The sequence below is a fragment of the Pelophylax lessonae genome (assembly GCF_965119305.1).
Source record: "Pelophylax lessonae genome assembly, chromosome: 2".
In the NCBI taxonomy this organism is placed as follows: Eukaryota; Metazoa; Chordata; class Amphibia; order Anura; family Ranidae; genus Pelophylax; species Pelophylax lessonae.
Window position 1 is genome coordinate 656,570,482 of NC_138769.1, and position 24,943 is coordinate 656,595,424.

The window sequence follows — 24,943 nt, forward strand, 5'->3', positions numbered from 1 at the left end:
GGTCCCGTCCCCCATTTAGATCTCCCCCCCTTACAGCAGGCCAGGTTCCCCATAAAATAGATCCCCTTTACATAGTCTTCTCAGTGTTCTCACACAGTCAGTCAGACAGTCAGTCACTAGACTAGTACAGCCAGTACTACTCCAGTCCTACCTTTTTTTCACCTGTGTCCCGACTCCCGATCACAGGCTAGGTTTTCCTCCTGCAGGCTGCAGCACCACTGTCACCACTGGCTCTCTGGCCTCTCACCTGCCTGCTTCTTCTGCTGCTGTGGCTGCCTGGTGGTTCTCTCCCGCGCTGCGCTGGGCGGCCGCTGCATGGGTTAGTCCCTCCCCCAGACAGTCCCTCTCCGCACCGCACGCCTGACCTGTCTCCCCCCCCCCCACCACTCCACAGTTGGCGACGCCGGCTCCGGCTGGATCGGATTCGGCCGGGAGCCGAGCAGCACAGCCAGCAGTGAGAGTGAGCCAGGGGCAGAGAGAGCTGCGAGTGCGAGCAGACTCAGCGGGCGGCGGCGGCCAGCCTATCATGACAGAGTGAGTGACATGACACTGTGAAGCGGATGCGCCCCCCCCCCCCCCCCCCAGATGTTGCGCCCGGTGCGGTCGCAACCCCCCCCCACCCTCTCCCCCCCTAAGCTACGCCACTGGATGTTATGTATTTCCATGATGACGGCGCGGAGCGGGAGCGGAAGGACATGCCCGAAACTGGAGAAATAGTCCCTGACAGCGAAGTGGTACTAGCGGAGGGTGTGCCGAACCCTCGAGACTGACCCACCGAACCCCTTGGGTTCGATCGAACCCAGGTTAAGAACCACTGCGATAGATTGTTGTCCGTCCAAGTGTAAGGGAACCAATGTTGTAATAGGGCACTGGTGGCTGCATCAATTCCAATATTTAGAATCTGTGACTTAGTTTCATAGACTTTGTACAGGGACACCGCTCCAAACCAGTTAAAGATTTTTTGAATTTCGGGAAGGGAACTGGTAGGATTAGTAACCATAAGGATGACATTGTCTGCAAATCGACTGATCTTTTGTTGGGCTCCTGCAATGTCAATTCCTGATATGAGAATTGGAGCAAATGTGTTCTGCTAGGGGTTCCATTACCATATTGAATATTATGGGGGATAGGGGGCACCCCTGCCTAGTACCATTCGAAATCTCGAAAGGGGCGGAGATTGCTTCAGGGGTGCGCACCCTCGCCGATGGATTCGAGTATAAAGCCATTATGGCTCTATACAGGAAGCCATGGATTCCAAACTTGTGTAGAACAGCAGAGAGAAACCCCAGTGGACTCTGTCGAACGCCTTCTCTGCATCCAAGGAGAGGAGCAGAGAAGGCGTTCCGGCGTTCTTGGTGTAGTGTATGGCATTAATGACCCTTCTGGTCGCATCAGATGCTTGGCGGCCCTTTGTAAAACCCTACTGGTCTTTGTGTATGATTGTTGGCAAGACATCAAGTAGGCGTATGGCAATCAGTTTAGCATACAGTTTAGCATCAAGATTCAGAAGCGAAATTGGCCTAAAGTTCTGGGGTTGGGGTTTGTTCCTTCCCAGGTTTAGGCAAAGTCACGATCATTGCGCTAAGCATCTCTTTTGGGAAGGAGGAGAAGGTGGCAGCTGAGTTGAACATTTTAACCAGTAGAGGCGTGAGCAACCTGGAGAACCGCTTATAATATTCGGCTGTGAAGCCGTCTGGACCAGGAGACTTCAGGTTGGGGAAAGAAGAAATAGCTTTTAGAATTTCCAAGTCAGAAAATGGTTGGTTAAGGAGTTCCAATGTATCGGGGGGGGGGGGGGTGGAGGGTAAATTTTATATGGTCAAGGAAGGCTGCTATTTCTTCGGGACATGGTTGGTGACTATGTGGATCAGCTTTGATATTATAAAGCGATTCATAATATGTGCTAAAAGCGTTTGCTATAAGACTAGGTTTAAGTAGCTTGTCTTTGGTGTGGGGATGAAAGATGTACTGTATTCTGGCTTTAATCCGAAGGGCCTTTAATCCGAAGGGCCATGGCTTTAGACGCCTTCTGCCTGGTAGAATACGAGTTTACTTTCCACTTTTTAAGAGTGTCACTATATTTCTCCATCAGCATGGATCTCAAATCCTGTCTAAGTGAGAAAATTTTGTCAGTGAGGGCCCTAGAGGGGTTTTGTTGGTTTTGGGAGTCTAGGGAAGTTAATTGCTCAGTAAGATCATTCAGTCTCTGCGACCTCTTTCTCCTTTCCCTAGCTCCAAGTTGAATGAGTACTCCCCTCAACACTGCTTTGTGGGCATTCCACACTGTCACCGGGTCCGAGCCGTCTGTCGCATTGTCTAGAACGTAATTCTGAAGATGTTGTTGGATTTCCGAGGCATAAGTTGGGTTAGTCAATAGGTGATTATGTAGTCTCCAGACATACGGAGCTTGCGTATGCTGACCCAAGGTCAACGTGATCGTCAATGGTGAATGGTCGGACCAGGTGGCAGTATGGAGCTTCACATCAGATACACTTTCCAACACTTTCTTATCAGATATGCATAAATCTATACGGGAGTAGGTGCCGTGATGCGGGGACAGGAACGAATAATCCCTCTCCGACGCGTGACAGCACCTCCACACATATAATTCCTGAGACCAGAGAAATTTGGAGAGAGATGAGTTAGGACTAGAGTTGCGCAGACACCTGGATGTCCGTGTTCGGCGGGTTCGGCCGAACTTTAAAAAAAAGTCCGGGTCCGTGTCCCGGACTTTTGCCGAACTTTTCCCGGACACCAAACCCCATTGAAGTCAATGGGGACCCGAACTTTCAGGCACTAAAATGGCTCTAAAACACCAATGGAAAGGGCTAGAGTGCTGCAAATGGCAGCAAAACGTAGTTAAGACCATGGCAGGTGCTCTGCAAACAAATGTGGATAGGGAAATAACTTAAAACAACAAAAAAAACCCCCAGAAAAATAAAACCATGTTCTTCATCTCTGAAGGACGAGGCCCATATGGAGTAGGAGGGAGGTTGAGGTGGTGGTGGATGTGGCGGTGTCATAGGCGTGCGCACAGGGTGTGCCGGGTGTACCTGGGCACACCCTAATCACCTAGGGCACATAGCATTATTGCTCTGTTTGCCAGTGAGGAGATGGGAAAGATCTTCCTCGGACCTGCTCTGCTCTATTTCTCTTTGCCAGCAGGGAGAGTAATGTATCGGGGCCATGTACATGTAGGCAAACACATGCATGTGTATTTAAACTTTGGGGTGCACACCCTAATGCAATAGGCTGCGCACACCTATGGGCGGTGTCGGTGGAAGCGGCGGTGGAGGAGGACCAGGGACGGATTAAGAGCATCATGGGCTTGGTGCTGAGGATTTTGAAGGGCCTTAAGGGCCGTGCCTTGGCATGCACCCAGAGGAGGAAGGGTGCAGCCATGCATGCCTAATTCAACATGGGATGCTGTCTCTGAAGCCCATAAACACATCCATGCATCGGCAACTGTCCCTCCTTGTCCGGCCTTCGTGCTGTGTGGGGAGGTTCTGAGGGAGCTGCCTGGGGAAGCGAGCATAGAAGCCAGACTTCTGTGTTTACAAGTGACAGAAGAGCGGTAACAGTGAATATTGCCAACCCGGGGCCTATATTAAGGTAGGGGCCTGGAGCTGCAGCTCCAATAGCCCCTACGTTAATCTGGCCCTGAGGAGGACGAGGTAGCCAACACTGCTTCTTTTCAGAAATTTTAAATGAGGGTACACCCCAAAAGAGTAAGAGCAAAAATAGAACAATGGCTGGGTAAGGTCTGTATCCATCGCTATTCTGCACAAGGTACGGAAAAGTCCAGTGAGATCCATGCCTGGTTCATTTTAATGAACGTGAGCTTGTCCATATTGTCTCTGGACAGGCGGCTGCGCTTGTCTGTGATAACGCCCCCAGCCATGCTAAATACCCGTTCAGATAATACACTGGCTGCAGGGCACGCCAGCACCTCCAAGGTGTAAAGGGCAAGCTCAGGCCATGTGCCCAACTTGGAGACCCAGAAGTTGAAGGGGGCAGACCCGTCATTCAGTACGTCTAGGCGTGTGCACACATACTGCTCCACCATGTTGGTGAAATGCTGCCTCCTGCTAAGACGTTCCATATGAGCTGCTGGTGCTGCTGTTCTGGCGTGCTGACAAAGCTTTTCCACATTTCGGCCATGCTAACCCTGCCTTCTGAGGTGCTGGCGGTGCCCTGGTTGCGTTGGCGACCTCTTCCTCCTCCTCCTCCTCCTCCTCCTCCTCCTCCGCCTTGTGCTTCCACTGTGGCCCCGCTGTCAGGTGGGAATGCCAGCAGCATCGCGTCTACCAGCGTGCGCTTGAACTCGCGCATCTTGCGATTGCGCTCCAGTGAGTGAATTAAGGACGGTACATTGTCCTTGTAACGGGGATCCAGCAGCGTGGCCACCCAGTAATCAGCACAAGTTAGAATGTGGGCAACTCGGCGGTCGTTGTGGAGACACTGCAGCATGTAATCGCTCATGTGTGCCAGGCTGCCCAGAGGCAACGAAAGGCTGTGGGAGGTGTATCGTCTGTGTCCTCTGTATCCCCCCAGCCACGCACCAGTGATGGCCATGAGCTGGCCTGGGTGCCACCCTGCTGTGAACATGGATCCATCTCCTCCTCCAGCTCCTCCTCCTTATCCTCCAGAACTGTGCCCCTGCTGGACAATTGTGTACCTGGCGTTTGTGTGTGCAGGAAACCACCCTCGGAGCCCCTTGTGAATGACTGCCCTGAAAGCCTTGGAAATGTTACCTCTTCATCCTCCTCCTCATCCTGTGCCACATCCTCTTCCATCATCGCCCAAATTGTTTTTTCAAGGAGGCATAGAAGTGGGATAGTTAAGTTGAAAACGACGTCATCGGCACTGGCCATGTTGGTGGAGTATTCAAAACAGCGCAACAAGGCACACAGGTCTTGCATGGAGGCCCAGTTATTGGTGGTGAAGTGGTGCTGTTCCGCAGAGCGACTCACGCGTGCATGCTGCAGCTGAATCTCCACTATGGCCTGCTGCTGCTCGCACAGTCTTTCCAGCATGTGCAAGGTGGAGTTCCACCTTGTGGGCACGTCACATATGAGGCGGTGAGAGGGAAGGCCGAAGTTGCGCTGCAGCGCTGACAGGCGAGCAGCAGCAGGGTGAGAACGCCGAAAGTGCGCACAGACGGCCCGCACTTTCTGCAGCAGCTCTGACATATCGGGGTAGTTTTTAAGGAACCTCTGCACCACCAAATTCAGCACATGCGCCAGGCAAGGGATGTGCAACAAACCGGCTAGGCCCAGAGCTGCTATGAGATTTCGCCCGTTATCGCACATAACCAGGCCGGGCTTGAGGCTCGCTGGCAGCAACCACTCATTTGTCTGCTGTTCCATGCTCCTCCACAACTCCTGCGCGGTGTGTGGTTTGTCCCCCAAACAGGCAAGTTTTAAAACTGCCTGCTGTCGTTTACCCCTGGCCGTGCTGAAGTTGGTGGTGAAGGTGTTACTCTGTCCGTATGAGGAGGCGGTAGAGGATGAGGAAGCGGAGTAGGAGGAGTTAGGAACAGGAGGCAAACTGAAGCGCCCTGCAATCCTCGGTGGTGGAAGGACATGCGCCAAATTGCTATCCGCCTCAGGCCCATCCGCAACTGCATTTACCCAGTGTGCCGTTAGGGAGATATAACGCCCCTGACCGTGCTTACTGGTCCACGTATCGGTAGTTAGGTGGACCTTGGCACAGATAGCGTTGCGCAGTGCACACCTGATTTTTTCCCCCACTTGGTTGTGCAGGGAAGGGATGGCTTGCCTGGAAAAGTAGTGGCGGCTGGGCACGACGTACTGTGGGACAGCCACCGACATAAGGTTTTTAAAACTGTGCGTCTCCACCAGACGGAATGACAGCATTTCAAAGGCCAAGAATTTTGAAATGCTGGCATTCAGGGCCAGGGATCACGGGTGGGTAGGGGGGTACTTCCTCTTCCTCTGAAGTGTTTGGGAGATGGAAAGCTGAACGCTTCCACGGGACATTGTGGAGATGGTTGGTGACCCAGGTGGTGGTGTTGCTGACAGATCCTCTGTTTGCGAGGTGGCAGGTGCCGGTATCACTACAGATGTGGCTGGAGCGGCCGAGACTGCAGCAGAAGAGGAAGCAGGATGAGCCAGAGACGTTTCTTGGTTTTGAAGGTGTCTACTCCACTGCAGCTCGTGCTTTGCACTTAGATGCCTGATCATGCAGGTTGTGCTCAGGTTGAGAAGGTTTATGCCTCGCTTCAGGCTCTGATTGCACAGGGTGCAAACCACTCTTGTCTTGTCATCGGCACATTTTCTAAAGAACTTCCACGCTAGAGAACTCCTTTGAGCTGGCTTTGGTGCGCTCGTTCCCTTGCTGCGTTGGGCAGTAGCAGGCGTAGTGTCTAGGGCACGGCCGCTCCGCTTCTGCACCCTGCTCCCTCTTCTGCTGTGCTGTTGGCTCTGTGCGACCACCGCCTCTTCCTCCAAACTACTCAGGTCACCTGCATGACCTTCATTCCATGTGGGGTCGAGGACCTCATCGTCCTCCACATCATCTTCCACCCAGTCTTCACCCCTGCCCTCCTTGTCGGTCTCCACAATTCTGAACGCCGCAGCAGTTGGCACCTGCGTTTCGTCGTCATCGGAGACGTGCTGCGATGGTCCTTGCATGTACTCATCTTGAGAAATAAGCGGTTGGGCATCGCTGCACTCAATCTCTTCCACTTCTGGGGCAGGGCTAGGTGGATGGCCCTGGGAAACCCTGCTGACAGAGTCCTCAAAAAGAACAAGAGACTGCTGTATGGCTTGGGGCTCAGACTGCTTGCCTGATTTGCAAGGAGGTGAGGTGAAATACGGTTGGACATCGGCTGCAGGTGCCAACTCTGACCTTTCTGCAGTAGACTGGGTGGGAGACAATGTGAAGGAACTGGAGGCAGTGTCAGCAGCAAACCAATCTACTATCGCCTCTACGTGTTCTGGCCTCATCACTTCTAGAGGTGTATGATGCCCTACCAAATACTGATGCAGGTTCTGTCGCCTACTAACACTTGAGGAAGGTGTTTCACTTGTGCGTGTAGCTGGCACAGATCGACCACGTCCTCTCCTTGCAACAGGAGCTCTACCAGCAGCACCACGACCCAGGCCACGGCCCCTATTTGACGGTCTCCTCCTATTTCTGTAATTTAAGATCTTGCCCTAGAAAGGTGTTTATTGAATAGCGGAACAAAACAACAACAGTATCGCACGGGTGTATTTCACAGTCAAATATGCAAACTATGCCGCAATTTAATGTTTTTTACCCCAAAAGGGTGTATATTGAATAGCGGAATAGGATAAAAAACTGTGTATCTCACACGTACAAACACAGACTAGGCCCCGATTAAAATTTTTTGTACCCTAAAGGGAGGATGAGGAGTAGGAGGAGTTGGGAACAGGAGGCAAACTGAAGCGCCCTGCAATCCTTGGCGGTGGAAGGAGATGCGCCAAACAAATTTAAAAGATGTATCTCACACGTACCGATACAGACTATGCCGTAATTTAATTTTTTACACTCCAAAAGGGTGTATATTGAATAGCGGAATAGGAAAAATGTTATAATACGGTGTATCTCACACGTACAAACACAGACTAGGCCCCGATTACAATTTTTTGTACCCTAAAGGCAGGATGAGGAAGAGGAGTTGGGAACAGGAGGCAAACTGAAGCGCCCTGCAATCCTCGGCGGTAGAAGGAGATGCGCCAAACAAATTTAAAAAGGTGTATCTCACATGTACCGATACAGACTATCCCGCAATTTAATTTTTTACACTCCAAAAGGGTGTATATTGAATAGCGGAATAGGACAAATTTTACAAAACGGTGTATCTCACACGTACAAACACAAACTAGGCCCCGATTACAATTTTTTGTACCCTAAAGGCAGGATGAGGAGTAGGAGGAGTTCGGAACAGGCAGGAGGCAGACTGAAGCACCCTCAAATCCTCGGCAGTATGAGATGCGCCCCAAAAATTGGAAAGGTGTATCTCACACGTACCAACACAGACTGTCCCGCAATTTAATTGATACCCAAAGGTTTTGAATAGCGGAATAGAAAATATGATCAAAAAAAGTGTATGTATCTCACACGTACAGAACCACACTAGGCCCCAATTACTATTGTTTGTACCCCTAAAGGCAGGATGAAGAGTAGGAGGAGTTTGGAACAGGCAACACCCTCAAATCTTCAGAAGTATGAGATGAACCCCAAAAACTTGGAAAGGTGTATCTCACACGTACCAACACAGACTATCCCGCAATTTAATTGATACCCAAAGGTTTTTATTGAATAGTGGAATAGAAAATATGATATAAAATTGGTGTGATTTATCAATAGCACATGATGTGAACAGCAGTGTCTTATATCATTCAGCTCTGCTGCAGGCCACAATTTAATTTTTTTTAACCCAAGGCTGTATATTGAATAGTGGAATAGAAAAAAGTGTATGATTTTTGAAACCACTCAATAATAGCACATGTGAACTGAACACTGAACACAGCAGTGTATGATCAGAGTCAGCACAGCACAGCTGAAGGACAAACGCTGCACACAGTGACTGATAGAAAAAGACTTTTCTCCCTCCTCCTAAGTGGGCAAAAAAGATTGTGTTCACTGCACCCCACACACAGCAAAATCGATGTGGACCACTGACACCTGCCTATCTCCAGCCTCTCCCTAAAAGGATTGATAAGATCGGTCACTGCAAACCCCCCCCCCCCCACACAGCAATATCGATTGTAGAACACACTGTCTGACCCTAAAAATCAGCAGCCTCCCTCCCTAAAAGGATTGATAAGATCGGTCACTGCAAACCCCACCCCACACAGCAATATCGATTGTAGAACACACTGTCTGACCCTAAAAATCAGCAGCCTCTCTCCCTAAAAGGATTGATAAGATCGGTCACTGCAAACCCCACCCCACACAGCAATATCGATTGTAGAACACACTGTCTGACCCTAAAAATCAGCAGCCTCTCTCCCTAAAAGGATTGATAAGATCGGTCACTGCAAACCCCACCCCACACAGCAATATCGATTGTAGAACACACTGTCTGACCCTAAAAATCAGCAGCCTCTCTCCCTAAAAGGATTGATAAGATCGTAGATCGGTCACTGCAAACCCCCCCCACACAGCAAAATCAATCGTAGAAAACTGACCCTAAAAATCAGCAGCCTCGCCCTAAAATGCCTACAACTCGCCCTGCCTAACACACTCCGACCTGTCCCTCAATTTTATGCGGACACAAATGAGTTTTGCCTGCCTGTCTGTCCCTAATCAGCAGCCAGCACGTATAATGTGTGCTCTGTCCCTGAACTACACAGCAGAATGACGCCGCAGCGGCGCTGGCTCGAACTTATAAAGACTTGGTCACATGCTTCAGATGGCCAATCACAGCTACTAATACATTTGTAGGCATGGCTGGGATGGCTTAAGGCACACCAGTTAAACGCTTGTTGATTGGCTGTTGAAAGCCCGCCATGAAAAGCGCGCCAATGCATACAAAACCCGGAAATAAAACGACCCAACACGGATTTTTACCCGAATATACAGTAAAGTTTTCGGGTCCGTGTTCGGGTAACAAAAAAACCAATTATTCGGTACGAACACGAATAATACAGTCCGTGTTCGCTCAACCCTAGTTAGGACGTTTGGGTTTAGCTGTCGAGTCAAGAACACTATCAGGTGTAAGATTGAAATCTCCACATAGGAGGAGATTTCCGAAGGCAAGAGCCTTTGCTTTGGTTACCACTGACTTTATAAATGACAATTGGTGTTGATTCGGGGCATACAAGTTCACGATGGTGAATTTTTTTCCAAGGATCGTGCATTGCAGAATAAGAAATCTGCCTTTAGGGTCGATCACGTCTGCGTGATGGTGGAAGTCCAGAGTGTCTCTGACGGCAATTAATACTCCTTTCCTCTTTTTCTTGCCAGAGGCAAAGTACATGAACGGGTAGTTCTTATGGGTGCATTTTGGCATGGCGTCAAGGGTGAAGAGGGTTTCCTGGACACACAGTAAATCACTGTGCAAAGATGTGGCAGTGGACCATAATGAGGAGCGCTTAATTGTACAATAAATGCATATTCCAAACAAAAATTGACTGGATATACATCAAAATTTAAAATTGCATGCAAGAACAATTTAAGAGGGTGAAAAAAGAGAAGCTGGCATGCGCCTAAGGTGCTCATGGGCGCCACAGTGATCCACTTGACCAAAGAAATCCCTACATATATGTATGGGTACCTGTTATAGATGAGTATTTAGCGTGGCTAGAGGTCAACAGAGTAAGGTAGGGGTGTCCATCAGCTATATGGAGTATTCCAAAGATGGAGGTGTGTAGCCTCCTATGGGAGCTGGCGGCCTCTGCGTGCACCTTAGGCGCATGCTAGCTTCTCTTTTTTCACCCTCTTACTCAGTGAACTATGTTTGTGGGAGACTCGGTATTCCTCTTTCGGTATACTTACCGTTTTAATTAACAGTCCATCTCTCTCCATATGAAGACTCCCCCTGGCACACTTAGTGTTTTGAAATCTGGTTGACCCCTGAAGAAGGGTATTATACCCGAAACCCTTTCTCCCTCCCCCTGCAGGGAGGGAGACATGTTTTGTAATTAAATGTCTTCAGCTTGAGACTGTGGACTGCTAAATGAACAGCTGTGTGCCTTCTTGTACCAATTAACTCAGGGTGTAAGCAATTACATTCCTATCCACCTTTTACTTGGTTTATCTACAAAAGGTTGCTGGCATCCACAGTCTCAAGGTGTGTGGTTATGAATAAGCGATTTTTATTGTGAAACGCGTCAACCCGACACGTCTGTTCGTGTATTGCACTGTCTGTCTGCTGTCTGTTGGATTTATGGAGAATAAAGGAGTCCTAAGGATTTTCATTTAACATCTTTGAGTGCGGTCTCTCTCTTTTGGATGTCTACATGCTTGGATGGCGGATCTGACCTGCACCGAGTGCTGAACTTGCACCTGAGCGGCTTTCTTCCTTGTTTTTGCTATTATACCCGAAACTCGTAGGATCCTGTCCGGTTTTCTCCACCAGCTGTACCTAGGAGTCTTCTGCGCCGAGGATGGTCTGTTCTTGCATGCAATTTTAAATTTTGATGTATATCCAGTCAATTTTTGTTTGGAATATGCATTTATTGTACAATTCATTTTTCTTCTTGTGTATAAATAAAAATTGATTCCTTTTAATACTCTGGTGTATACTCTTTTCAGTGTTAAGTGGCATTTATAGTCCCAAACAACTGGGGGTACCCTCCTTGCCCCTCGGTGGGTCAGGTACGATAACCCATGCGTGCAGTAATTTCATGCCGCCTTCTATTGTGGATATAGAGTGAGGTATCCCATTATAGGTAACCATCAGAGTCGCTGGATGGCGCCATTTGTAAGTGATCTTGTGGTTCGCTAAGGCTTTGGTCAGCGTTTTGAGCTGTCTGCGCCGTTGGAGCGTGTGTTGGGAGAGGTCAGCGAACAACTGGATTTGCGTGTAGGGAGCCGGTAAAGTACCTAGTGTCCTAGATGCCAGCAGAATTTTCTCCTTTGCGGGGTAAAAGTGTACTCTCAATAGCACATCCCTGGGAACTGATGCTTCCAGAAACCTGGGTTTTGGCAGCCTGTGGATTCTATCGATTGTGAGTTAGATAGGGGTCAAGGCAGGTACTAAGGAGGAAAGTAGGGTGGATGCGTATTGCTGGAGATCCGCAGGAGGAACATCTTCAGGGATGCCCCTGATTTTGACATTGTTGCGGCGAAAACGATCTTCTAGATCAGCCAGCTTGTTTTTTATCCAAACATTATCCTCCTTCTGCTCGGTATACGCATCTATTAAATCATTAACAGTATCAGTACATTCCTCCATTTTCTGCTCCATGTAATGTACCCTATTCCCCATGTGTTTCATCTCAAATGCAAACTTGTCCATGATAGAAGAGAGGTTGGACATAAGGGACGATTGAAACGTGATGAGCATGTTCTTCATGGTGGTATCTAATACTGGCTGCCCTGTAGTGGGGAACGCTGCTATGGATGATTGCAGGGATGACATAGAATGCATGGAGTACATGCTTTTACTCACTGCGGAGTCTGACTGACTGTGGCCATCCATTCGCATCCGCGCTTTAGCAGGGCTCCCAGAGACCGGAGTTGCTGGGGCAGAATCCGGAGGGGATTGTAGTGGGGGACCGTCCCCTGAGGTGGAGGGATCTGCGTCCGGCAGATCTGTGTAGGCCTCCTGGCGGTGCCATCTTGGTTCCTTCCTGGTAGCGAGGGCGGCCTGGAGAAGAAGGTCGTGAGCTTGGTGGGGCCCCGCTCGTCCTTTTGTTTCCTCGATGCCATCTCCCCAGTAGTCAGGGCAGTCTGCAGAGGTGAGTGTGTGCGTTCCGTCCCCGATAGAGATAGTTTTCCTGGCTGGCTACTGCAAGCTATCGGCTTATGCGGCCATTCCGTGTGCGCGCAAGCCACGCCCCTTGCTTTATGTTTTGGATCATTTTCTTGTTGAAAGACAAATCTCCGTCCCAGTCTCAGGTCTTTTGCAGACTCCATCAGGTTTTCTTCCAGAATGGTCCTGTATTTGGCTCCATCCATCTTCCCATCAATTTTAACCATCTTCCCTGTCCCTGCTGAAGAAAAGCAGGCCCAAACCATGATGCTGCCACCACCATGTTTGACAGTGGGGGTGGGGTGTTCAGGGTGATGAGCTGTGTTGCTTTTACGCCAAACATAACGTTTTGCATTGTTGCCAAAAAGTTCGATTTTGGTTTCATCTGACCAGAGCACCTTCTTCCACATGTTTGGTGTGTCTCCCAGGTGGCTTGCGGCAAACTTTAAACTACACTTTTTATGGATATCTTTAAGAAATGGCTTTCTTCTTGCCACTCTTCAATAAAGGCCAGATTTGTGCAGTATACGACTGATTGTTGTCCTATGGACAGAGTCTCCCACCTCAGCTGTAGATCTCTGCAGTTCATCCAGAGTGATCATGGGCCTCTTGGCTGCATCTCTGATTAATCTTCTCCTTGTATGAGCTGAAAGCTTAGAGGGACAGCCAGGTCTTTGTAGATTTGCAGTGGTCTGATACTCCTTCCATTTCAATATTATTGCTTGCACAGTGCTCCTTGGGATGTTTAAAGCTTGGGAAATCTTTTTGTATCCAAATCCAGCTTTAAACTTCTCCACAACAGTATCTCGGACCTCCCTGGTGTGTTCCTTGTTCTTCCTGATGCTCTCTGCGCTTTAAACGGACCTCTGAGACTATCACAGTGCAGGTGTATTTATACGGAGACTTGATTACACACATGTGGATTATATTTATCATCATTAGTCATTTAGGTCAACATTGGATCATTCAGAGATCCTCACTAAACTTCTGGAGGGAGTTTGCTGCACTGAAAGTAAAGGGGCTGAATAATTATGCACGCCCAATTTTTCATTTTTTTTATTTAACAAAGTTTGAAATATCCAATAAATTTCGTTCCACTTCATGATTGTGTCCCACTTGTTGTTGATTCTTCACAAAAAATTACAGTTTTATATCTTTATGTTTGAAGCCTGAAATGTGGCAAAAGGTCGCAAAGTTCAAAGGGGGCGAATACTTTCGCAAGGCACTGTAGAACAGCATGGTCACTGCTCATCTACTTTGCTGGCCTCCCATCCCTCCTTTTCAGTGCATTGGTCACTACTGACTCCTCCTTGTTTCACTGCAACCTGCACCGCTGGCCTCCCCATCCACCGCGCTGTTTACTTCTGTTACTGCTATCCTCTAGCAGCCTTCTACTAGCACCGTTTTTTACTTCTGTTACTGCTATCCTCTAGCAGCCTTCTACTAGCATGTTTTCAACCACAATATGAATAATCAAGTGGTGTAAAAAATTCTTGCACTTGAACCTATGCAATATTATTGTAAAGATTACTGTGCAGTATTTCTGCTATTTAAATTACAAGCAGATTGAAAAAAACTGCAGATTCTTCAAGCTGTTATTGTATCAATAAAATGCAATATTGAGCTGTCTCACAGGTTTTTTTTTTTCTACCCTGTTCTGATTCAAATGCTGAAAAATGTAATGATATGCCTCCTAGGCCTGCCCTGTCTATGTCAACAGTATGGCTGCTTGCTGACTTGACCTAATCCATAGGCAGCTTAACTGTTCAATAAGACACAGATGTTGAATATAGCACAGATCTACCTTGGGTAAGTTCAGTACGGAGGATGTTTTTCCAGTTTTGAAGCCTAAGAAGATAATGACTTTCCTAAGCAAGGAAAGGAACCACTGCACAGTGAGAGTGGCATACAGTGTCTAGCTAAAGACTGTACCAACTAGCACCAAAACAGGAGGGAGGAATATACTAAAGATAACTAAGATAAGACCAGTTGTAGCAACACATACTCCTTTTATGGCTTCTTTGTTTTCCTAAGATTAAAGGAGAAATTTTGGGTATAAAAAAACAAACCTCTGTATTCACCGCTATGCTGCAGCACCGGTCTGATGCTGCAGCTGTCCCACATCAGCTTTTGGCCCAGCAACAGCCCACTCTCAGCTGACTCTGGATCACAGGAGAGAAAGCTAAGTGCTCTTCTGTGACCCAGAAAGGAAAAAAAAAGCTTTGGCCAGACTTCTTTTTTAATATTAGGTGTATGAACGTGAGCAGTCCAAGATCTTGTGATTTGTGATACGATATTTAATGCTACATGTAAGAGTATCATTACCCTATCTCTGCACAATTGACAACTTGGATCTTGCAGTGACATCATCTACATATGATGCATTGGTGACACTGGTGATTTATTTGTTTTACAGCTGCCATCTAGGGATTGCTAGAGCTGTGACATGGAGAAACTGATCAATAATGAAATTAAAACTGGCTTTTTGCATAGACACTGTTAGATGGGATAACAAGAAGAGTGACATGTGTCACTTCAAATATATATTATTCGTTTATGATCATTTCCTGGAATAAAGTAACTTTTAAAAACATTTTAACATAATTTGCAATTTCATGTTTAGTGGTGCTTCAAGTCTGCCTTATGTGCTTGATCAGCCATCCTCATCATAGGGTTCGCCCATTGTTTATTAGGGGGTTCTTTGAGTTTGAGTGGCTGATCAATCACCCAGTTGGTTAGTTCCGCAGCATAATACTAATGATCATTTCAGCTTTCAGTAAGTAAGGGCATTTCAGCTGTCAGGGTGGCATTGTGACTGTCACAGTAAATGGGGCATTGTTTACCTTGTTCCCTGATTAATTGATTTTAGACGTGGCTCCCTGAGCCAACAAATTATCTGGAATAAATATATTGAGACTATAGTGACTTATTTTTCTTTTCTTTTTAGAATATACAAGTGCCTTCCTGTTGGTGAATGACCATTTACTAGATGAAGCACCTTACTGCAGTAAGTAAGCATTTCTAAGGACACCTTTGCATTACAGAAACCGTGTCAAAGTGGTTTATTAGCCTAGCACTACAACCTGCTTTAAATCTGAGCTTCATAATGCTGCCACCTAAGCCTGATTTTTCTCTTAGCATGGTTCCTTTACTTGGATGCCTAATTCTGTGTTAGGCAGTAGCCTTATAAATAATAATAAATAACCAGGAGCCAGATAATGCATACCTGGACAAACCTTTGCAAAAAGAGAACATGTCAGGATAGAAATTTGGAATATGCCCTGCTGACTTGTTCCTAATTGTCCCCCAGCATGCCATTCTTATTCTTTCTTAATTTTTAAAAACCTTTGGGCTTGTCTGCACTTGCATGTTCATTGTAGGATGATACAGCTGGTGCGTCCAAGTACCTGCAGACATTTAGTTACTATCCAGAGCACTTCCCGGGACAATTCATTATGCAAATGTTAATTACACCTTGTATAGTCACACTGTCATCTGCACTCCGCAGCTCTCTATAGGCTTCTAAGTGTGATTGGTTATAGATGGCTGCCTACACACTGCAATGTGTACAGAGAAAGATCTTTAGTGACTTTAATTGCTTCTCAGCCTTTTGGCTAAGATCAAGTGTAGTATCTCTTCTTAACATTTTTAGGAAGGCGAATGGAGTGCCCATATGGTGGGGGGTGCTCGCTAGTAATCTTCCTTTTCCCTCCCCGGTTGATTCTGACCTGGGACGCCAGGCTTGTCCCCCGTTGAAGGCAGGATTCTCCCCAAGTTCTAATGCCTTTCTGACTTTAATGGGGCTGCATTTGTCTCAGCTGGGATGTGGCAAAGAGCTCCTGGTAATGTGCCCCCTGAGCCTGGCGTCCCAGGGGTGCCAGAAAGACATTTGGTTCCACCAATTCTTATACTGGCCAAAAGTCCAGCTGTATATTAAACATAGAATGTTTGGCACTATTTATTCACAAGCACTTACACTGCACGCGTGTTGTTTTTTTTTTTTTGGGGGGGGGGGTTGTGTGTGTTTGCCCTGATGTTATAGGGGAGGTTCTGTGTGCTTCGGGTCTTTTGCCTCTCCCCATCCGGAGGGGTGTTTCTTTGAGAGAGCCCCTCACCAAATACTTAGTGGATCAGCTTCGGCAGGTCCCTAAGGAGTGGGACCCACTTGGCTTCGGCCTAGTTAGAAGATGGCATGCCTTACCTCTGTCAGGAGCCTTGTGCCCTGGTTCAGGATCCGAGATCCTTTCTCTTCAGAGGCTTGGCCATACTGTACACTCTGTGCACTTTGTGTGCTTGTGATTTCACATTTCACTTTTATTGTTCCCGGGGGTTCAACAAAGCACTGCACCGTTAAAAAAAAAAAAAAACACAAATAAAGATCTTTAGTCGCTGGAGGGGTCCGAAAATAAAGTGGGGATGCATTCCAAGCAATGGAAACATTCCTGCATGTCATGACATTACCACATCGACCTGCAATAGAACAGTGTTTTGCTACTGTATGTTCTCACTGCACACCTGAGAGCAAGACCAAGGATTATGTGCCCAGAGTTTGCAACCCAGCCTAAAAAAAAAAATATATATATATATATATAGGTGGTGTTTTGGTTTGTCATCATTTAAAACTAAAAATCAATTAATCTTTTGGCAGCTGCCAAAGCCAGCAGAATATTAGCATGCATAAAGAAAGGGATGTATTCCAGAGATAAGACTATAATCCTTCCACTTTATAAAACGCTGGTCCGACCACATCTGGAGTATTCTGTCCAGTTCTGGTCGCAAGTCCTCAGGAGGGATGTGTTGGAGCTGGAGAGAGTCCAGAGAAGGGCAACTAAACTAATTAGGGGATTGGAGGACCTTGACTATGAAGAGCGTCTACAATCGCTCGATTTATTCTCCCTGGAGAAGAGACGTCTGAGGGGGGACATGATAGCAATTTATAAATATCTTAATGGGGATCCCAGCTTAGAAAAAAAGCTGTTCATTCGAAGGGATTGCATGAGGACTCGAGGGCATACAATGCGATTAGAGGAGAAGCGTTTTAACCTCAGGCAACGTGGGGGGTTCTTTACTGTTAGGGCTACAAGATTGTGGAATTCTCTACCACAAGAGGTGGTTTCTGCGGGTAGTATGGTGGCTTTCAAAAGACTCTTAGACTTACATCTCAAGGATCAGAACATTCAGGGGTATGTGAGATGATTACAGCCACACACACCTACACAGGTTGAACTGGATGGACTATTGTCTTTATTCAACCTCACCTACTATGTAAATACATACAGAAAATCAGATACGTTTTTGTCTGCATAGAACACATTTAATCTGTATATAATGTACATTATATTGATATTTATTACAGGTAATTACAATATATAACTGTCAATTTATGCAGTGCATTCATATCGGTCCCTGTCCTTCGAGGAGTTTGAAATGTAAGGTCCTTATCCCACATACATACACACTATGGCTGATTTAGACAGCAGCCAATTAACCCACCAGCATGTTTTTGGAGTCTTGGTGGACACCCGAGTACCTGAAGAAAACCTACACATGCACAGGGAGAACATGTATATTCCATTCTGGTAGTGTCCCTGCTGAGACACTTCTGCAGCACAGAAGTGCTACCCACTAAGCCACTTTGCTGCCCATCTTTTTCTCCAGTTTTATATAACAGTCATCTGATGTCTTTTTTCAGATATGTGAAATGGGTCTGGTGTATATATACTGTAGTTTGAATGCCATTTGTTACATCTGTTCAATAAGTGCAAAAACAACACCTATTCTGCCAGCAATCATGTGAGCTCATACTTAATTGTACACTCTGCCTCTGCTGTTGTTAGCATTGTTCCTAGCTATCTCGGATTATCCGCATTTTAAACTTTAGAGGGAAAGGTAATCTGTTGTCCTGTCCTAGGGTGTGACAATGCTGCTCCTCTATATATGTCCTAGGGTGACGTTGGTCACCCAGTTTTCTGTATAAAGTGTTGCAGCCAAGATCATTTTTAAATAAAAAGGGTGGAGAAGCCTGCAGAAAAAAATGTATGTGACCACCACATCTGAAGACTGGTAAGCTACAATATACACTCTAATGCTGCAGGAAAGTCGAGCAGAGAAAAAGTGTTCTAAAAAAAAAAACAAAAAAAACCCCAGCATAGCAAGTGGTAATGCAGTATATTCCTACTCGTTCTTATTCATACAGATGAAAATACTTCAGTTGAACTGCCAAAAGATGAGGATCAATTCCCAGAAAGAAGGTAAGCATTATCAGCCCACTTCATATCTGAACTGCCAGTGTGTATTACGTTTTTTTTAACTAAAGGTTTTTGTAGTCAGTGTGAGTGTATTTTTTATGGGATTATTTTAGAAATGTATTTTTCTTTTCTGGTTATAATTTATATTAATATTGTATCACCTGGTCCTAGACTTTTTTTTTTCTTAAAGAGGAACTAAACTTTGCGATACTTAACTCTCCTTCAGTGGTCCAGAATCCCCGACTGGCATCTTCTACCCAGCTTCTTCCGTGTTCTTGGCTTTAGTTGTTTTCATTGGCCAGCATGTTATGACATCACTTCTGTGCATATGCAGGAGTTCAGTCATCCCAGCACACAGGATCTGTGTCGTAATGTAATCTGTGGTGTGCAGCTCAGTATACATTCCAAGGAAGACTGCAAGCAGGCAGGTGTATTTTATTGCAGAAGAGACATTGTATCTCGTTTCTGCAATAAAGAGCCTGTCTGCTTGCAGTCTTTAGAGATCAGACTTCATTTCTGCTTTAAATATGAACTGCATGCTTTATGGTAGTAACCTTGTTATTGACCTATTGCTATTTAGGCCCAAGTTAGGACTCTAAATCTTGGTGCACACCAGCCTTTCTCAAGATTCCTGGCCCAGTCCTGGCTCTTTGCTCAGCTCGGAGGGGGAGAACTGAACGATCAGCAATCATTCTCTTTTTTTTTTTTTTTTTTTTTTTTTTTCAATTAAAATAGCAAACCTGTTATACTTCCTTCCTTTGTGCAGCAGTTTTGCACAGGGCAGCCCAGATCCTCCTCTTCTTTAGGTCCCTCTTCAGCTCTCCTGCCTCCTCCCTCCTGTTGAGTGGCCCACAGCAAGCAGCTTGCTATGGGGGCATCCGAGCCAAGCTGCAGCTCCGTATATCCATTTAGACACAGGACTGCTATTTGGCCCCACCCCCTCTCTCTCCTGATTGGCTAACTGACAGAAGAGGGAGCCAATGGTGCCGCTGCTATGTCTTAGCCAATCAGGAGAGAGAGTCCAGGTCTAAAGGCACTCGTGGACATCGCTGGATAGTGAGGGGGCTCAGGTAAGTATTAGGGGAGCTGCTACAGACAGAAGGCTTTTTATCTTGATACATAGAATGCATTAAGATAAAAAAAAAAAAACCTTCTGACTTTACCACCCCTTTAACGTTCCTTGTAATGAATAACTATTCCTGCTGAATTCTTTCATATTCACTTGACTTTTAGAAGGATGCAGACCACATAAAGGGAGTTTGTTTTGCTAACTCATCACTATTTTACTACTGTTTTTTTCTCTGAATTGAATTGAGACTATTATGCAATTCGTTTAGATGCAAACCGTGCTTAGCTTATTTTTATGAGATTCGGATGAAAATTTCCAACCTGTCCAAATTTATCTTCTAGGTTTGTTGTCAAAAGGTTATCCTTAGTTTTGTGTCTTACCACTTTCCTCTATTTATTGGAATCCTCGCTATCCGATTTGAGTCAGGTATGCTTACATATGAGTAATACTTTTTCTGACATTTTTATTGTGTTATGTTCCCCTGCAGTGAAGAAGAGGTGACCAGCCCAGACCCCAATGAAATAGATACAGCTTTACCTTCCACCACACAGTGTGTTCGTTATTTGGAACATACATGTGGAGAGGCATGCCTATCTGAGGTGAATCCATACTTTAGCAAAAGAGGAAACCCACTCAGATTTCCAATCCTGTGCCAGTTCCAGCGGTGGCACGCCAAGTCTGGCCTTCTTTCCAGAACACTAGATGTCATCTACAAAGCCCCTTGTGGAAAGGGTCTGCGGAACTTTGATGATGTGCAGGCTTACCTCTTTCAGACAAAATGCAACTTTTTATTTCTGGACTATTTTTCATTCAACACTTACCTCCAGCTGGAGAGAAATCTCATAATGGGCCCAGTTGTAACTCAAGAAGCAGATATTAGCAGAGATGTGGAGCTGGTGCCAGTCTCACTCTGTAATGAAATTGATAAAATCATACCATCTTCGTTTACATATAGGAAGAGCCCATGGCCACATGGATACTCGGTTAATAATTTTACTGATCTCTTCATTGGATGCTGTGACTGTACAGACGGATGTTTAGATGTGTAAGTATGCTTCATTTGCCCTGAGGAGTGTATTAAAAGCTAGGAAATCTACAGAAAAATTGGGTATACCTTGTTTGTCAAGTTCATTATTGTGGAAACAGAAGGCCGTATGTGCATATCATTTTGTTTTGCTTTTTGTTTTTTATTGTTTTTTTTTGAGGATGGTACGAACTAGGTTTGAACACTCAAGACTTCATTGCTGTTGTTCAGGTCCTGCAGGAACGACTGTTGTCAGCAGCTGTGTATTACTGCGGAGAATCCAGAAGAGGGAGGAGTGAATAAAATATTGTGTATCTTGCACCCTCTAGTAAAGACTTTTGCAACATTTGTGCCCCAGAGGAACCAGTGATGTAGATTCTTAGGTCTCTGGAAACCTGTGCCAAAAGCAATTAATCACGAGTCAGTGGAGGGTAAAAGCCTGGCCATAGCTGGCCAGTGTTAGGAATGCCCCTGACATTACTGGTCAGAATGCTACCCTTACAGACGGCTAAAAAGATCATTGGTGTAATCCAGCTAGCTCTGTGAAGTGGTGTTGGCACATTAACTATCTAGGCACCATCAGATCAGGGAGGTCAATCAGCCACAGCTTGAGCAACCCCCTAGGAATGTCTCTAAGAAAGGCTACACTAATGGATCCTTCATAGAAATAAGTGAAGACTCACAGGAAGATGTACGGTCAGCACCGAGGATCCAGCAAAGCAATAAACCTTGCCCCACTCCTGACTACTTTTTATTTGTTAATAGGGCTGCTATTTTTTTGCCATATCTCCAATTCCTTTTAATACACTCCTGTTGTGTTGTTCATTTATACAAAAATGCTAAATATTTAACTGTACTGAGTCAAACATTGATGCTACTTGTTTTCTTTTCCCACAAAATTGTGTTTGTATGTGAATATGAAGACTAATTTTGATTGTGGATGAAGTGTGGATGGTATTTTTCCAGGACACAGTTATAGCCCCACAGATCAAAAATTAAAGCGAAGTATGGGCTATGGGGGAAAAAAAAACATTATACTCTCCTAGGTGGATGCAGCATCAATCCGATGCTGCAGCTGTCTCCCGCCAGTTCTGCACACCTCTGATCGCTCAGTTTTCCCCTTTCACTCTGAGCAGAAAGCCATGACTGTTGGTCACTGGCTGTCTGCTCTGCCCCTCCAGTGCTCACTGGAGCGTTGGGCTATGGAGTGGGCAGGAGCTGCTGGCTCAGGCTTTCAGCAGTTAGCTGAGAGTCTGAGCCAGGTTTCGGTCTAGGTTTATGGGCAGATCCTGACCATACAGTCTGGATGTTTTCAGAGCCTGGACCAGCTCTGTGATGTCAACCGACAGCGGGCTTGAGTCCACTGTCAGCTGAAAACTGAAGAATCTGCACTCCTATGACACATAGGAGAAGTATAGCCAAAATAGCTTTGACTATACTTTTATTTTGACTCCTCCTTTTTTAACACATTTTTATTGTACATAGTTAAAATCCACTCTTACCTAGAATAACATGATCTGATAAAAATTGAAACGACCACCAATACATATCCACTGTAAGCTGCATAGAGATTACAGAATAAGCCCCAACGTATTTCAGTTCACAAAAAGCAATCTTCATCAGGGGGTTAGATAGATATGGTGGTAAATTCTGAAATGTACATAAGTATACATCAGATTCCAACAACACAATTCTACATAAACTATACAATTTATATTAAGATCAATTGACTTACAAAAATCAAAGCCACCATTATAATGGGTATGGTTACCTGATGAAGATTGCTTTTTTGTAAATTGAAACGTGCTGAGCTTTATTCTGTAATCCAGGGGTGCTCAACATGTGGCCCTCAAAGCCCTCTAAAGTGGCCCCTGACCTCAAACTAGGGAAGCGCATGCCTATGCTCTGGGATAGTGAGTCGGCAAGACCAGATTACTTTTAACGGCTTGTCACCCGCCACCCCAGAGCATCAGAGTGCATGAAGCCGACAGCGGTGAAAGCAGGAGGCTGTGGAAAGGAGCAGGAGCCGCATAATCTTATGCTTCCTTTGTAGCACTGACTCCTGTCCTAGGCAGAGTGATACCAAGTACACCTCACCTGGGACCTTTCTAGCAGCCTGAAGAGCGATGCCAGCAGAAGCAGGACGAGGAAAAGGTCAGTGAAATAAACATCACGTACAGTACACTGCACTTCTGCAATATCCATATTAGCACTTATAAAAAGGGTTCTTAGACCGCTTTCACACTGATCCGCAGGTACAGCGCAATGCACCTGAAGCTTTCCTGTGGATTAGCTGTACTGAGCCATAGACTTTTATTATATCCCGCTGGTTTGGTGCGCTTTCTGAAAGCAGTTAACCCGCAGGAAAGCCACGGGTGCACTGCTCTTCACCCACGGTGCGGGTAAACCGCAGTGCATCAATGTGAAAGCAGTCTTATGGGGGGCTCAGGACAGTAAGGGCTCATTTAAATTTGTGGTTTGGGGGGCGGTAACACCCCATAGTTCATTGTGGCCCACAACCGGTTACCAAATCACTTAAAGCGGAGTTCCACATACTGCTGACTTTTACTATTCGGACACTTACCTGTCCTGGAGTCCAGCGATGTCAGCACCGCACAGTTGGTGGACAGTGGGTGCTGCTGCCGCCATTGCCGGTAAGGGAACCTGGCAGTAAAGCCATGTCCTTACTGCGCAAAGCACGCTTCGCTCGGTAATTGGCCACAAAGCAGAGGGAGGAGCCCCCCCCCCGAATAGTGCCAATTGTGGCACCGGAAGAGGGGGGAGGAGACAGATAAGTGGAAGTTCCACTTTAAGTGGCCCTCGCTCTTCAAAAGTTTGAGCACACCTGCTGTATACTCTATGCAGCTTACAGTGTATTTGTATTGGTGGTCATTTCAGTTTTTATCAGATCATTTTATGCTATGCATACTGTGGATTTACATTTTTGTACAATAAAGATTTGTTCATTTTAATCTGTATGATTATCATTTTGTGACTGAAAAATTCCATCCACGCTTCAAAATGAGTCTTCCTATTTCAGGGATGTGGCACAATTTCTGGTCACTACTATTTGAATCTATTACTTTAATCTATTACCTCTGAAAAACAACCCCACACCATAACCCCCCTTAACCAAACAAGGGGAGGAGTCCAGCGACGTAGGTCTACGTCGCTGGACGGAATCGAGCCACTTTGCCCCAGTACAGTCCCAGTGACTGGTCGGCAAGTGGTTAAAAGAAGCTAAAGTGTTGATTTTGATCTCTGTAAAAATGAATATGATGCTACAATATTGCTTTGTAGTTATATTAAAGAGGAAGTAAACTTCCTCTGCAGACATATACCTACAGGTAAGCCTATAATAAATTCCATCCACGCTTCAAAATGAGTCTTCCTATTTCAGGGATGTGGCACAATTTCTGGTCACTACTATTTGAATCTATTACTTTAATCTATTACCTCTGAAAAACAACCCCACACCATAACCCCCCCTTAACCAAATGATTTAAACAATTGCACAAAGCAAGGTCCATAAAGACATGGATGAGCAAGGCAAGTTTGGGGTGGAGGAACTTGACTGGTCCTGTGACCTCAACCCATTTTTGGCATAATTCAGAGCAGAGACTGCGAACTAGGCCTTTTCTCCAACATCAGTGCCTCACCTCACAAATGTGTTTCTGGAAGAATGGTCAAACATTTCCATAGACACACTCCTATACCTTGTGGACAGCCTTCCCAAAGGAGCTGAAGCTGTTATAGCTGCAAAGGGTGCGCCAACTCAATATTGAACCTTACGGGCTAAGACGCCATTAAAGTTCATGTGCGTGTAAATGCAGGTGTCCCGATACTTTTGGTAATATAGTGTAGTTTATATAGTATAGTAATATAGTGCAGTTTAAATTAACCACTTTACCACCGGAGGATTTTGCTGTCTTGCGTCCAGGCCACTTTTTGCGATTCGGCACTGTGCGACTTTAACTGACAATTGCGCGGTCGTGCGACGCCGTACCCAAACAAAATTTACGTCCTTTTTTTCCCACAAACAGAGCTTTCTTTTGGTGGTATTTGATCACCTGTGCAATTTTTACTTTTTGCGCTATGAACAAAAAAAGAGCGTAAATTTTGAAAAAATAACAATATTTTTCACATTTTTTTAATATGAAATCCCCCCCCCCCCCCCAAAAAAATGTAAA

General features: G+C 45.9%; 1 protein-coding gene across 1 annotated transcript in view; it reads left to right on the top strand.

Annotated features, from left to right (window-relative positions):
- Positions 1–24,943, top strand: part of LOC309547015 (histone-lysine N-methyltransferase SETDB2-like) — a gene marked incomplete at its 5' end in the record, with an annotated part of 79,930 nt that overhangs the window by 17,847 nt on the left and 37,140 nt on the right. The window contains 3 exons of the mRNA XM_082246789.1: positions 15,360–15,419; positions 18,609–18,663; positions 20,217–20,774. Coding sequence (XP_082102915.1) covers positions 15,360–15,419; positions 18,609–18,663; positions 20,217–20,774 — 673 coding nt within the window. The remainder of the gene's footprint in view (positions 1–15,359; positions 15,420–18,608; positions 18,664–20,216; positions 20,775–24,943) is intronic.